Raw genomic sequence first — 16607 nt, 5'->3', positions numbered from 1 at the left:
CGTTTGCCTCTGTGCTGTCAACGAAAACTTTTCCCACGTTGCAACTTTGATATGTCATTTTTCCGCAATTCAAACATTTTATTCTTTTTTTCATATACAAAAAATTAAGAAAAGCTTTTCTGGAGTATTGATAGACCTCTAGAATCTATTTGCAAAGAGGACTACAGGAAAGCCTTGGAAAAGCTTCTAGCCCCCTGAACAACATTAGGAATTTCAAACATCTTTCAAAAAACCAGGCAACAGCACCTCCTGGTCGGGCTGCTGTGCAATCATGTCAGGCTCAAAGGGAGAAGCCCGCACACATATGCATCCAAAAGCAAAGCTGTATCAAGTGAGATGATGGCAGACAGAGGAAAAATCTGCTATTGTGAAGCCCAAGAGATCAAACATACTGGACCCTTTTTTGTGTCATTCAACTCCAGCTGGATATGTATGGTTCTTCATGCAATGATACAAAGAGTGCAAAAAAAGATCTGTTGCCTGTAATTTCAAGCTCCACAACTTGTTTAATTTCATGAACTTGCAAGAAAAAAAAAATATGCTCAAATTGAAAGGCAACAGCTGCAAAGGTTTTCTAAGAAAATAAACTAAACATGAAGTCTAAATCTAGGTGGCTCACTAGCTGAGATTTTGTGTTATGGCCAGGAGAGGGCACTCAAAAACTAGCAAAACACGCTGGATTCCGCCCCCCCCCCCGCCCTTGAACACTTCACACTAACAGTCTGTTAGTTGACATGTAGGTTCAAGGAGATGGACCAGCCCTGACAGTAAAGTCTCCTCCTTTCGGGAAAGATTCCTACTGTGATTATGTTCAGTGCTCAAAAACCTCTTCATTTAACAAACAGGATACTTCACCTTCACTTCATCAACAGAACGCTACATCTCACCTTGAAACATTCTTAAGCCACAGTAAACAGAAGAAAACCAAGTACAGCTTGGTTACCATTTTTAAAAAGTTAGTAGGTTACTAGTTTCTATTACATGTATGTAATACCACGGGCCTATGGAAGTAAGGTAAATTACATCCAAGAATTTTAAGAAAAAGAAGAAAATTCTAGTTCCAGTCAGGTTACCAAGAATCCTCTCATTTGTTTAGAAAAATCTGATCCAAGCTGCTGGGAGGACCATTTAGGACACCAATCTCATTTTTACTATTAAATGCTGCAAAACTGTACACACAGAGAAAGTAAGATTATCTTGCCACTAACATTAATTAATTCTTCTGTGTGGCAAAGCATTTGCAATCTGAACATTTCTGAACATTCCCTTTTTTAAGACGACTCCCCTCTCCAAGGGCTGTTCTATTATACAAGAAACTTACCAGTATATTGTCAAAAAGTAAGATTGACGGAAACATTATAAATCCACTAACATTCATTCTGTAGCCACAAGAGGCTAAGAAAGTAAACCTTAATTTTGAAACATACAACCTATTTTGAAAGAAATCTGATTATTCTTAAAGGGACACAGTACCAGGCAGCCTACCACTGGCAATGGAAGTTTTTTGTATAGAATATTCCCACCCCCAAATAGTAATAAAAATAATCTCTGAATTTCAGAACTGTTCAAAACCTTACGTACTTGCAAATTTTCATATTTTCTTCTGCATAGATGCTGTTTATGATTCAAAATTACACTGAAAAGGAAATTTATTTAATGTTTCCTCACTGTACCAATATTAGTCATATTTACAATTGTGAAATCTCCATAGAACATACCTAGAAAGTGTGTGGTATTTTTACCTTATCTTTATCCATGCCAGGTTCTCTGTATACTGTCCATTTCTGGGCATCATCACTGTATAAAATTCTGTAGGCTGAGACATAATAGTAGTACTCTGCTAAGGTTGATCCAGTAGTTATAATACCTGTGAAAATGAAGGTGCCTGGTTAGACAAAAAACTGGTAACAGTTTGTAAAAATTAATAGATCAGCTTTTGAATCCAGAGTTCCGGAGTTGGAATCTCCACTGGCCCAACTACATTTCAAAAAAGATTACCCAAGGTGCCAGGGTCTGAAACTTCTACAGTGACTGAAATTTCATAATCATTTTACTTTTATATTTTAATTCTCCTTATAAAACCTTGCTAAGCACTTTTCCCCCATTTCTTGATGGAAACAGCCTGTCCATCTGACCACAGCCCACTCCTGTCTCCAGTTGCAGAGACAGCACCGCTCTTCCCTGCTTTTGTCCTGCCAACCTAAAAGCACTACTGGAAGAACTGTCGCTTCCTAAAGCTGCCACTTCAGCACTGCAGAACAGCTCATAGGAAAGCTGTTTTGTAAAAGCTTATTAGCACAGGAATTAGGGGAGTACTGTAAAACCCAAATAGTCCCCAGGGAGGTAATAACAAAGGCTGCTGGTAAACCCCAGTTGCTTAATGACAGGAAGCCAAGCTGCTGATAGCAGGGCGTGCAGCTGAGTTTACAGAGACCAGCTCCTCCACGTGAGAAAGAGGCAAACACAAACTGATCAAAGGAGGATGTTTCACCATAGTCTTAAAGCCTGGACCTCTATGAAGCACTCTACCTAAAGCCACTTTATTTTTAAAGTCAGATTGCAAACATGCCCATTAACAACAGTTAATCACCGCTGAACAATTAAATCAAAATAGCAAACACTACCATCAGCACAAAAGATAAAACAGCTGCACTGCCACTACTTAAGGTCACCCCCCGAGGTTAACCCCAAAATGCAAATGCCTCCCTCAGTTCTTCACTACTGAGCATGGGCCACATTGCAATCCACAGGAACAGGTAACCATGAGCACAAACTCAAAAGCAAAAGCATCCAGAGCAGATTGGGAAACAGAAGCTCCAGCTGTCTCTCCAAATAAACACAGCTACTGAAATCACACTGGATGGTCCATCACAACGTCTGTGAAGGAGCAGAGCCTAACCCAGACTCTGGCTGCATCAGTCTGCGCTGTTTGATGCTTCTACTGAGGGAAAGTGCAACAGATTGCCAAGGGGCCCACCATCCCCCACACTCAGCACAAGTTCCATTTCAGGCAGGGAGCTGAAGGGGAGGCTGCCAGCTGGTTTACTCTGCTGCTTATCTCACATTGCAACTGCTCCTGTCTCCACTGATGGATTCACTACGGGCATGACAGGCAGTAGGGAAAACCTAGAAACCTAAGTCAGAGGTACCACTGGACTGAGCTGGCTGGATATGGATTTGCACCTCCAAGGAGACAATCAGCAGGAAAAGGGAAGCATCAAGGATCCAACAAAACCACAGGAAACACTTCAACAAATTCTGATGGAAAAGGTGTTTTCTACTATGAAACTCCACCTGTTCAACTCCAGGCTCCTCAGTGTATTAGCTAGGGGATGGAATCAACTTTGCTGTAATGGTAATTGAATGTCACCGGACATTATCTAAGACCAAAACCAAATTTTTTGAATGCTGCTTAAAAAACTGCCTTACCTGTTACTCTCTTTTCTTTATTCAAGTCAATCTGCAACCACTGACGTTCATCACTGACAAAAGCAGCCCAAGGAGGACCAACCCTTTTGAGTCTGGCATTTTCAGGTTTCCAAATGTTCACTTGTCCTGTTTGGTCAGACCACTCAAGAATAGATGATGCCGTGATCAGGGAATCAGGGATGACCCCAGATTCCATGCCCAGTGTCCCATAGCAACCTGAGCAATAGAACAGGTGAGGATTCAAAAGGAAAATCCAAGTTGCACAATGATTGTACCTGCTTGGAATTTAAGACGTTACATGCAAATATGAAACTACCATCTAAATTTGTTCCATAACAAAACACAGTCCTCTGCTTTTAACAGTGATGCTAGAACCAAACTTGTGGTCATGAGTATTCCATGATTTATGCCTGCTCAAGGGTAATGGGGATATTCTCTCAATCACAACCCACACAGGACACCAGATGAGAAGCTTTGGGGGAGCTGTCATGGTTTAAGAGCACGTATGGTTGCTGCAGGAATGGGAAACAGACTACTTGATCATTTGTTCCTTTTTTGTGTCTATATAACTTCTTGGTTTTTAAACCTACCTCAGTATTACAATGTTAATTCAAACAATACACCAAAGCATGTAGGAAGACATGTCAGAATCCTGGCCTTGAGCTCAAACACATCCTTGAAATTAGTTGTATTTTTTGGTCACTATTCTTACTAAATGTTTCTTCCCTTGCTGCATTCTGCTGATGGCTGAAAAACATCTCCTAAACTCCTGGCTAAATTTCCTTGTGGCTAGCTAATATGCATTTGCTCTTTGCTAAAATCCTGTTCTGTAGTGCCAACAGTTTTCCCCTCTCACGGGTGTATTCCCCAGACATATCAGTAGAGACCAATCTTTGCCTTTGGTCAGCCAGCCTGAACAACCCAGCCTGGCTTCCCTTTTGCCGTGTGTTCCCCCTCTCCCTGCAGACACCCCTGTAGCCCTCTTCTGCACCAAGGTCAGGCGTCATCCCTCAACGTGCGACTGGATCCCAGACAAGGCCTTGCCAATGTCCTGTGTGATGGCATTAATAGTTCGTTGTCTCCACTGGACATACTTCACCTGCTACAGCACAGGATCACATCAGCACTTCAGTAACCGAATCCTTTCCCTCATCTGTCATTTCCATCTAACAGGCAGCCAGTTTGAAGCAGAAATGCCTCAGGCTCTATCTGCTCAACCCTATACTTTTTGCTCTGTGATTCTTCAATTAATTTCTGTTACTCAAGTCTCAAAGTCAGCCAGGTCTTCCTGTGCAAATCGTTTCATCTTCCTCTGCACTAACCACACCTCTGGCATTAATAACACACTCCTCTATTTTATACCAAGTCATGAAACCAACTGTTAACGGAAGAACCACACTAGTAACTTCACCACAGTCTGATAAACCTCATTTGAGCTTACTACAGAGTCCTCTTTTTCCTTCAGCTAACTCCTTGGTCACCCAACTACATTTTAATCTAGACCTGCATCTTGTTTCTAGCCTTATTCAATAATTTCTCAAATGTGTCACTGAAATCCAGATAGTCTAGATCAGCATTTTGCCCTATCTCTTCATATTTCCAGGCCATTTAATTACTTTCATATACACTATCAGATCACATTTTAAAAGACAAAAAATGCCAACAAACCCTGCCTTGATCACTGTGTTCAATATTCGCCATGCATAAGGTCACCAGACATGCAATTCCTTCTTACAGCTCTTGCAGGGGCTGAGAGAGAAATTATCTGAATATTATATGGATTATATTTTCTAGTATTTGCTTGTTTGTATGCATTTCCATCTCCAAACACTCCTGCCCATCACCATCAGATTCCTGCCTTTATATCCCCATTCAGCATCACTTTTATTTATATATTAGGAAAAGTATTTGTTTACTTTTGAGGAGTATGTGTATGATTTCCACCTCCTTTTTCTGTTTTTAACTTTATACTTACGGAAAACAGACATAATGCTTTTGTTAGGGTTTTTTAAAATATTGTTATTAAAACAGTTAGAGAGACTAAGGAAAGGCCAACATCTTCAGAATACTTCCAACATCCATTCAAAGAGAGCATTTAAAGCTACCTACAGAAAAGCTAGCTTCCATTTAGAAAACTAAAGCTGATTTATTTGAAAAACCGGTAATTGATACAAAGTAAAAACATGCAAAACAGTAAAGCTTTAATAAGGGGCAACACTTGTTATACCAATCAGCAACCTGGTACACATTTAGAAAACAAAGCAATGCAGCCAAGAAGGAACACAACTTACAGAGCAAGGCCCAAGAGATGCTCTTCCAGAGCAAGAGACAGGTAATTTATCACACAGCATTCCCTTGCAAGAATATGGGGGGAGAAAAAAGTAAATGGGGGTGGAGAAAGTTGAGGAACCATTTTGGGATTTCTGCTAGCTTTCTTAGTGGGCAAGAAGAAAAGCATAAGCAGTAAACCTGGAAAAGACCTGGAATGCATACTGGTTACAAAATGAAGAGCAACTCTTAAGTGCCCACCTCTGCTTTAGCAGAGTGTTTAAAGTATGGGAGTCAAGTGACTTTAAAGCAGACTATAGTAGAGGAACATAAACTGAAAGAATCTCTGCACATAAGCAAGGTTTACTTTATATATCACTGTATAAATGTAGTGATAAATAATCATCAAAATTGGATAGTAAAACAATTTAAAAATATACATTCCTGAGGAATGAAGAAAAAAAGGTCTAACTAGAACAAAAATTAAGAAATACAGTACCTGCACACTTATTTCTACTCACAAAATTTGTATGAAAGTATCAACACGTAATACATGTGATAATGCTTACCGCTCGTCTTAAATGTGAAGAGACTTGTAGATAACGGTCCCCTGCAGAGAACAAAAGACTTTTTTTTGTGGTAGTCAGCGAGGAAAACTGAAACAGTCTTGAATTTATTTTTATTGTCTGACTGCTTACGACTATGCACATAAGCCTAAACGACCACTTCATGATCAAAGTAACACTTCCCATCACCAAGTTGCAGTGCTGTGAGTACAAGCACCTTTTCAACTGAAATCCAGTCCAGCGATCCTGAGTTAAAGGCTTTCAAACAAACATCTGCCCAGCAGAACACAAGACTTGATTAAAATGCTTCCCTTTTAAATTAAGCTAAACATAATAAGAAGAATCACTCTCCTCTGATTGTTTTCATTCCTGGGACTTCCGAGATAAAATGACAAGTTACACTCTTTTCCCTGCAACTATGAAGTTCCCATTAAATTATTATTTTTACACAGACCATTAGGAATTTATGGTCATGCCATGCATTTTGGAAGATAAAACCTCCTAGGAGGATTTGGAAAATGAATCTTCATGGTCTAGAGGTTAAAAATATCTGGTAAAACAATCACACTGTAGCAAAAGAGCATTGTGAGACCCTTACAGAAGAAGAGAACCTGTCCACGGAACACGTAGCTCCACTAGCTGAAATTAATCCCATGATGAGACATTCCCAAGATCTAAGGTGCTAAAGATAAGGAGAACATAGGAAGTACACTTACACTTTTGAGGTGACATTGTTAGCCAGGGAGCCTTCATAGTACGGAATGCCCTTGCTGATTACAACATTAATTTGGCCACCCAGAGTATTTGACACAACGCCTGCATGAACACCAGCCATACAAAGTGATGATGACTTGAAGAGGGGGGGGGAAAGAAAAATTAATACTATATGGTAAATAAATTAAACACTACACTGTATATTGTAAATGCTACATTGTCCAGCTATACTCTTTGTTATTATTACATTAAGATACTGGTCTTATTTAACTGTTATCTCTGTTATTTAGAAACCATTCGTCTTTGATTTCTTATGGAATTTATAAAAACATAAAAATAAGGTCCTACATTTCACTGCATCCTCGCCCAGATGTATTTGGAATGTAACTCCTGTAATTAAATAAGCTCAACCAAACAGCAAGGTGAATCAGTCTGAAAAAGCCAGACAGATTTTCAGCCTACAATAAATCTGTTATGTTAGACAACAGAAGTTGAATACATAAATACATAGGAAACCTCTTAATAGAAAGCATATTGAAAGTATGTTTATTCATTTTCTCACAATTAAGGAGTGATGCACTGCAGATTTTCTAACTGTTAGCCGATGGGTTACACTTTTTATTTTAACTATGTTTAACCATCGAGCACTCTGATCCATATAAACCCACAGTAATACATGAATACAGTTTGTTCTCAAGAAGCCGATTACCTAGATTGTATAGGTCAATGGAGACCAGTTATGCAAAAAGTTTTTGCAGGACTTCCTGTTCTTTCCTTCTCTCCCTGGACGACCATTAGCCCAGATCCACTACCAAGTCTCATGGTGACACTGCCGTTTCCCTGGCTTGCAGGCTGGCTGTGTCATACACCAAGTCCTTCAGGCACAGCACAGCATGAGCAGAGCAAGATGCCTCTGTCTCCCAACCAAAACTAGCCCAGGAGATCTTCTGCAGCTGGGAAGCAAACCCTTCCAGGTCAAAGGGGCTTGACAAAGAAACATCTTGGTGCTGAGGAGCAGAGAGACAGTCCAGTTCCAAAACAAGCTTAGCAGCAGTGGCTTTGCACCTGCCCACCAAGCGCACCAATGTTTCTGGAGGATTACTGGCTACGCGCAGTGCAACTGGCATAGCCAGAGCTATTCGTGGGTGTTCCTGCAATGTGCAGCACTGGGATACACGCAGACACGTTGCAATTCTGCAGCCACTCGCTCACATCCAATGAGACTGGGATTAACCTGAATTTTAGAAGATAGAGGGGGCCAAGGTGCCTGTGAAGGACCACCTCGGTATCTCCCAATACAGCTTCCAGAAACCATATTTAGCTTGTTATTACCAGTGTGGTATCCCAGGGTGGACTTGCCCAAGTCGATAAACAACAGATGATGACTGCAGATTTTTATTTACTGTTAACAGTTGCTCCCCCAAGTAAAGTCCATTGCTAGCCATTGCTACTAAACACATTTGCTGCACTGTTCTGCCAAGCCAGTTGCACTGGGTGCTAAAGAGCCTCACCACAATTGTTTAAGAAGGAATCATCAGGTCCTTTCCAAAGAAGGAAGACTTTGTGGCTGATTTTTTCTCACATTGACTTAAAAACAGCAACTGTCTCCACTGTGTCTTCTTTAGAAATAATTTTATGGTGCAGCAGGCCAGGATACCCCTATATCTCAAGCTCACTGGCAAAAAAACCTGCTCACCAAGACTTTTTCAAACATAATTCTCCTCAGTATATTCACACATAAAAACTCCAATCCTATTCCCCACCTCCCAGATATACCAAAAGCTTTCTAAGTTAATGTAATTACGTATCACTTGTGCACGCAGCTCAAGTGAAAGGAAGAGATGGGATTCTGCAACAGATGCAGCCCTCTCCTCCCTGCCCACCAGAAGATGTCAGCAATGAGCACTCCAAGTCCTCAAGGACTGTGGACATTAGGGTCACACACAAAAGAATCATGATTTAGGGTATTTTTTCAAGCAGCAAGCAGCTGTTGATCATTTGAAAGAGATGCATGAGAAATCTCTACCTGAAACTTCGTCTAAAGTGCTTGACAATTTGATTTCTTGCCATGCAATTTGGCTTCTGTGAAATTCTCTGCCTTTTATTCAGAGCAATAAAGTATACAAAAAGAAAGTCACAGGGAATTTATTTCCCCAGAATTTCCTTTTTCCTCCATAGAAAAGAGTTTTTCCAGATTTTGGCAAAACAACTCCCAACAAGAACAACTGCTACAGACGCTGCAAACATGTTAGGCAGAGAACCAACTTCATCCTGTTCTAGCACAAAAATTACCTTGCAGCCATTTAGTGAGGACTCACTGTGGACCAGAACATGTAACACAGTTACACTGTGGTGATATTTTTACATGTGGGTAATTATTTAAGCAGATTGCCTAGGATTTACAGATATTTGAGAAAAGAAAATCAGAGAGGTACACTTTAGGTTCATATTTAATATTAAAATCTGCACTCACTAAGGTTTTAAAATTGTCTTTCCTCTGTGCTAGAGCTAATGGCCTAGTAAAAGAGTATTTTAAGATAAACAAAAAGATTTAATGTAATTCTTGACTAGATTGTTAGCAAAATGACAATCACTTAAACAAAGCAAACACCCTCCAGTCCTATGGCAGGCATGCCAATTCAGTTACAAAAGCTTACATCTGAAAAACAGTGTATAGGGTTTTGTAGTGTTTTAAGTAAATAGTACATTATTAAAGATTTTCATTTCCACTTTACACAACTATTAGCATTACAGTATTACCTCTGTTTTGTAAATGGTTTTATAGCTGCTGAGCATAAACAGTATTTCACCTTTCATGTTGTAATAAAAAACAATCACTGAGAACCTCTCAAGAGATGTATTACAGTCTCAAAACCAAGAGGACATCATTAAAAGAACTGGTTCTCTATAAATCTGAATTTCCCAACTTGAGAAAGCCATCAAAAACAAAACAGGAAGTATAAAACAACGTATTGATTGATCCACCCTTCTCAGCAGACCTTAACAAAAATGTTTGAGTCTCTACTACACTATTTCACTTCTGTGGATGGCAACATCTGAAGCATCAGCCATTTAGGAGCTGTGCAAAAAAATGAGTACCATGATATTCACTTTAGGAAATACAAATTCCAGAACCCAGGCAGAAGAACTATTGTGAACAACTATACAGACTTCTAATTATACAGCACATGTTCTACCAAAATTCACGTGAGCCCACAGTATTTTTACTTACATCTCTGTATCCATGGGGAATAGTGCCTGAAACATCAGCAAAAGGAATCACACATCCAGCTGGACAATACTTACTGGAAAAGAACAAAATATCAAGTCAAGATATGCATGCAACTACAACTCTTATAATGTTATAAAATAGTCACTTTTTAAATTTATAATATGCTGTAATCATTCATATATCACTACGTAAGGATACGTCCAACTGAGGATGTATCAAATCAGACAAAAAATACTCAGGAAGAGAAGTACACAACAGCAGAAGAGACATTTGAAAAAGTTTAAAAAAAGTCTTAGCTGAAACAGCTGAAACTACAGTTCCAGTCTGAATATAATAAATTAATAAAGCCAGCATTTTATAACATAAATACCACATGGCTTCTGTAAACTGAATGTCATTATAAGTACCAATATTAATGAATTTCATCTTACAGATACTTGCATATGTATTTGTTTTGCATCTTTAAATAATACCTCTGAACAGTAATGCTATTTTATAATAGCTCCTGGCAATGCTTTGATCATAAAAAAATGGCCAAATTCAGTTAATACCGCTAGCTGATGGAAAGCAAGAGGCAAGACATCTGCACCACTGATGCAAGTCCGTGTTCACATTCTAATGCCATTTCATACTGCACACACACAAAACCCATTAAATCTTCAAGGTTTAACAGTGAACTGGGGCAAACTATTAACATTTTCACTGCAGTTCAACAACAGTTGAAGCAACGTTGCAGGTACCATGAAAATAGCAGTATTCGGAGACTTCAGCACACGTCGAGTAAGGCCAGAACCTACAACTAGAGCCCTATTTTGGAACTTGGGAAAATGAAAGAGAAATTCAAAGGTTGCACTTTGAAACGTTTCATGATGCCACAGCTTAAGTTCTCCGAAAAGGGAGTTTATATACTTCACAGCAGTCCACAACTTTAAACTCCATCCTTGCTTTAGATGGAAACGGAGAAGGAAAAACCAGTGAAATGACCTACGTTTCCTCCATCAGAAGGAACAGCATTTTATGTCTCTACAGAACCTCATTAATTCGCACCAAACCGTGAAATGGGTTTGTGATTTTTAACCCATTTCACAGTTTAGTGCTCCTTTGATACCTGTAATCTGAATGCCATTATTTAAGGTGTATACCTGCTGTAATATGTGTTTACAAAAGCAATATTCTTTTTAAGGGAATAAGATATTAGCTCCTACATGTTAGTGCAAATTAACGAGGTTCTACTGTATACTGCATGTAAATAACAAAAAATGGGGGAGGGGGGGGAGAGAGAGGAGGAATGCAAATATCAAAATTATTCAGCTCTAAGCCTAATCACTTTGTTTCTTAAGTTCTCTGGCCAGCCAATTGTCAAGCTGCATCAGGTTTAAGTAACAGAGGAGAGAAGAAACACTAAAATGACTTTAAGGAGATTGGGGGGAAACAGGTAAAATCAGTCTTACTTGAATTCTGGTTCGGAAAAGTGACTTGCATTGTCTAAACAGGTAATTAGGTCTGGAAAGAAAAAATGTTAGGTCAAGAGGATGATAAAGACAACAAGCTTGAGTATGCTTTTTAAAGTGCACAAAAATATACATTTGAGCATCTGTGGCTTAACTGAAAGTGTCAGAATGAAAAAAACCATGTTCCTACTAAATTATCTTGCAACAGATTTTGTATTACGGTAGAACCTTGATAATTTGTCTGAGTAACTGGAAATCCACTGAGAATGTGACATAGATGAGAAACACTACAAACATTCATTTTCCATGCAGCTTAATTTTGATATATAGCTGTACTTCAGAGAACTTGACATAATTCAGACATACAAACATATGCTCTTTGCATAAAATTAAATTAATAAGCTAGCTAAACAGGCCTGGGTTTTCAGCATTTAACTGTCCTACAGTACTGAAACCAGGCAGCATAGGGAACAAACATTAGAGTGCCATGCTACTGGCATCCATGATTGACAGCTCAAATTTCATGTTTCTGTCTGCTGCATATTGGCACATATAGTCCAAAACACAGAGACAAAAGCATCAGAAAACCAACAAAATAAAAATTAAAATAAAAAACTCTTTATCTGTTCTTTTTAGAATTACTTCTAGACACAGTTTTCTCAAGCCTTCTGTCTTGTAAAGCAGTTGCTGGCAATCCTCCTTTTCCTTGCAGACCATGTATGTCACTCACTGTTACAATAAGTGGAAGAATAACCAAAAACATGGAAAAAACAAGAAATGGCAAAAAGATGAAAAAGTAGTCAGCAGATTATATAATTGAAGAGTTGAGGGAGCATAGGAAACTGTTACTGAAATAAAATTTTCCACAAGGTTGGTCTGTAAAAATATACTGTTGGATAAGAAAAAAATTTAGTTATCTGCCATCTTGATTACTATCTGAAAAAATGCATTTCATCCTTTATCCAAAGCAGCTCTTTCATTCATAACAAGTAACTGTGATTCATGCTCTGTTATCCAGGGTAAGCTTTAACAACATTTCTTTAAAACTACAGTAACTGAAATAGTAACTGAACAGCCTGATTTCCTTAGCAGAAGCATCAAGAAGACTATACTAAAAGTCTTCATTTTTAGAAGTTAATTTGTGAGAATGCAGGAATAAATAAATTACTTCTGTGTTTTAACTAGACAGTTCTAATTTTACCAGCACAGAAAAATTACCAAATTATTATAAATACCTGATTTGTCAGTGGTTGAATAAGCTGCAAGAAATCCACGTCCAGAAGTGTGTGTTCCACTCATGAACTGTACTGTGACTTCATTACTTTTTGAAGTAATTAAACCATCCATTTGAAAGCCAAACCCGCAGTATTTTCCTATGGAGAGAAGGGGGAGAAAAGACATGGACCAAAACCAACATATGTAATACACATCTTTTTTCATCTGCAGTGTAAACTCGCATTCCTTCTGGCATATATTCAAAAGTAAATACATGTGCGTGACACTAAATAATGTAGTCAGTGTCCATTTAAAGCAAATGGCAGAGTATGGGTATCACATTTATTTCGTCACTGTCAACAGGTGAGAGTCTCTCATACCCTTAACACTTGCAAATAAATGTGACCTTCACCTCTAGCCACGCATAAGCCTCATAGTCAGTTCTTCAAAGACCATGAGAAATCTATTAAAGAAAAGGATCAAGTTAGGGCAACAAGAATCACTGAATGGTTTGGGTTGGCAGGGACCTCAAAGATCACCTAGTTCCAACCCCCTTGGCACGGGCAGGGACACCCTCCACTAGACCACGTTGCCCAAAGCCCCATCCAACCTGGCCTTGAACACTTCCAGGGCGGGTGCAGCCACAGCTACTCCGGGCAACCTGTTCCAGTGCCTCACCACCCTCACAGCAAAGAATTTCTTCCTAATATCTAAATCTACCCTCTTTCAGCTTAAAGAAGCAAATGAGAAAAAAAGGCCTTGCCTTGCCTTCCCTTCCCTCTGCTTTCGGGGCATCTCTTCCTTATCAACTATTTCATGGTTTCTATCAACTACTTTTCTTAATTTTGGACAACAGCAGGTCTAATTCACTGCACTTCAGCATTAATGTGCAAGCATATGTGAGCATCATTAACACAAACTGCCAGTTAGTTCACTTTCTGTTTTGCTGCACCTATAAAACCTAACAGAGGTTCTGCACCTGAATACTTCTCTTGTCATCCAGAATGACCAAAAATAATACATTTTTAACTGAGATGCTGGAATCTGCAGATACTGACAACATTTGCCCTATGAAGTCCTACAATTACCATCAAGTGAACTGTACTCTCAAATAGTACTAAAATAAAAAAAATTAAAAATACAAATTTCTGTCATTATTCAGAGCTTTCTAAATGTGGCTTATTTGGATTTTTTTTTGAACAAAGCAAGGGTATTTTCTAGTGAAAAAACAGAAAATAGATTTTACAATGCTTTAATGAAATTTATAATATTATAAATATAACCTTATCTCAATTCACTACTTAAACTGGCTATCAGCAAGAGTTGCAAAGAAATAAGTTCCCTTTGAACAAGGCTCCACATTGACCCTATGTTTTGCTCTAAGTCATGTTTCAATGATTAATTGCATTCATTACGATGAACTGCATCATTTTCCCAATTACCATTTTTCTTTTCCTTTTTTTTTAAGTTTTGTTTTCAGCCAGTAGATCTTGTTACACGACTGACTAGTACAAAAGCACTTGGGGTCCTTCAATGCTTGGGTACAGACAAAACAGTAATATTACATCTTCTGCACATACCATTGACAGAGGCATCACAGCAGTCATGTTTTGTCCATTTCTAGTGCCTACGTTTCAAAAAAGTTGCTAGAAATCTGGCGAGAGCCCAGGGAAGAGTTAGAAAAATGATTTATAGTCTCAAAAGTATGTCTTGCCATGAATCATAAGGTGCATCAGTCTGCAGTTTGTCAAAGGCTGTATGTCCATGGTGCAAGCAGCACTGCATAGTTTATCCAAGCTAGATTTAAATGTCTTGCCCTGTGTATTTGCCAAGAGAAGAGGATAAATGGTGTCCTGAGGACAGTCTGACCTACCCTGAGAGGAGTCTTATGCTGATCATACAGCAGGGGAGGAAGGGAAGTCCCATGGTAGCTTACGTTATCTGCTTCTATAGATCTGTGCTTACATCGTATGTATTCAATAAGTACACCTGACTGTAGACACGGAGTGACTGGACTGTGATACAGAACACCTCTACATCTTACTTAAACTAGAGACAAACTTAATGCCAAAGATTTAAATCTTCTTTTGATTTATTGATAAATACTCAAAAGGCTTGGAACGAGAACTAGCCCTTAAAAGCTTCATTAGAAATCTCTGGTTCTCAATGAACTAACCCACTAACAATTCATTTTTTCATCTAATCAGCCAATTTTTAAGTCATTTTGGGTTAAAGGAGGTATAACTGAAATTCAGATTTTATGTAATACAAGTATTTTAACGTTAGACAATGTCAGTATTCTTGAATGGAAAAACAGCAAAAATACAAATTTCTTCCAAACAAGTTAAGGTCACTGTTTAATCTCTCCAGTGTTTGTTGCTTAAAACATGAACATTCAAGAATCTGCATCATCTGTATCTGCCACTATTTCTGTGGCAGAAATCACTGTTTTTTCTGTGATTTAATTTATTAAGAGCAGAACAAAACACACATTTGCTCAACATACTGTGCTACTACACCAGCTGGGAACAGCTGAAAGTCAAGAGAAACAAATGAAGTAGAAAATTTATTCAAACCCATTAAGTCACTTGTAAAAGTGAATAATAGACTTATCAGAACTGGACGTTCCTTGCCATTTAAGGACTTCAGCGTTCCCTATTTTAGACTAAGTCTGGCTCAACGGCTCTAAGCACATACTTATTTTCACACACACTTACCTAGGTAACAGTTGGAAAAGAGGGTTAACAAAGCTAACACTCCACTAGCCTCTTTATAAAAAGACTCAAGTTAGTGGGATCGGCATTTGAGTTGCACAAAAACAATCTTGGTGAAGTAAATATCTCTCTCTCTCCAGATTAAAGCTTTAAGAAAGAAAATAAAATTAATCTGCAAAATAACAACTAATTTTAGTGAAGGATCAATGACAATTTATTTTGAGTTTTATGTAAAGTAACCACAGGGTCTTAAAACTCTAAATATACCTTGACATAGATGATGTCACACTGCTATTTGAAAAAACAAACAAACAAACAAAAACAACTAACCTGCCTTATAGTCATGAAATTCAATTTGTCCTCTGAAAGAGGACAAAAATTAACTATGGATATTATCAGAAAACGAGGAATATTGGAACTACACAACTATTGAAGCCTGGCATCCTTTAAAACCACCAATATGGAACAGCTCAAATCAGAGCTATTCCATATAAAAAAAAAAAAAAAAGGCATTTCAGCTAAGATACAGATACTACTTTTTTTACTTTTTTTTTTTTTTTTTTTAAATGAAAATCCTCATAGTTTTGCAATTCCCTCTCCACTGCTTACAAGAACTTTGCTAGCTACTGGGAAATATCTGAGAAAAAACCTACAAACTTTACAGTGGAGTTTCCTTTGAGAATCTGAAGAATCGAAGATTATTATAGGATCTGTGCTGCATTTAACATCTAATCATTGTATGCACAAACAAAATGTAGGATGTTCTGCCATCATTATTATCCATAATTTTTTCAGTACATTTTTAGGATATAGGAATTGTGTCAAAAAGACAGACATTTACATACACATTAATAACAGTAAACAAAATACAATTACTTAAGAGTAATTACATTAAGAATACTCTGGCATTCCAAAACAAAGAACTCATCTGCTGAACAACAATGCCAAGCATACTTCAAACGAGCACGTCACCAGAGAAAGGGACAATCAGACTACTGTTGAGGTATACACAGCACTC

At 38.3% G+C, this 16607-nt stretch overlaps 1 protein-coding gene across 4 annotated transcripts in view; it reads right to left on the bottom strand.

Moving 5' to 3' along the window:
- Positions 1-16607, bottom strand: part of DCBLD2 (discoidin, CUB and LCCL domain containing 2) — a 65717-nt gene that overhangs the window by 15329 nt on the left and 33781 nt on the right. For 3 of the 4 annotated variants that reach the window (XM_075766455.1, XM_075766448.1, XM_075766461.1), the window contains exons 3-9: positions 12896-13033; positions 11661-11712; positions 10210-10282; positions 6980-7113; positions 6267-6307; positions 3430-3645; positions 1743-1867 (exon numbers count right to left, since the gene is read on the bottom strand). In XM_075766455.1, coding sequence (XP_075622570.1) covers positions 1743-1867; positions 3430-3645; positions 6267-6307; positions 6980-7113; positions 10210-10282; positions 11661-11712; positions 12896-13033 — 779 coding nt within the window. Of the gene's footprint in view, positions 1-1742; positions 1868-3429; positions 3646-6266; positions 6308-6979; positions 7114-10209; positions 10283-11660; positions 11713-12895; positions 13034-15592; positions 15728-16607 lie in introns of those variants that run through there. The other variant, XM_075766470.1, reaches the window with a different exon arrangement.

The sequence above is a fragment of the Balearica regulorum genome, chromosome 1 (genome assembly GCF_011004875.1).
Source record: "Balearica regulorum gibbericeps isolate bBalReg1 chromosome 1, bBalReg1.pri, whole genome shotgun sequence".
Taxonomy (NCBI): Eukaryota; Metazoa; Chordata; class Aves; order Gruiformes; family Gruidae; genus Balearica; species Balearica regulorum.
The sequence above is the reverse complement of the archived record's forward strand: the minus strand, read 5'-3'. Positions and strand labels throughout refer to the sequence as shown.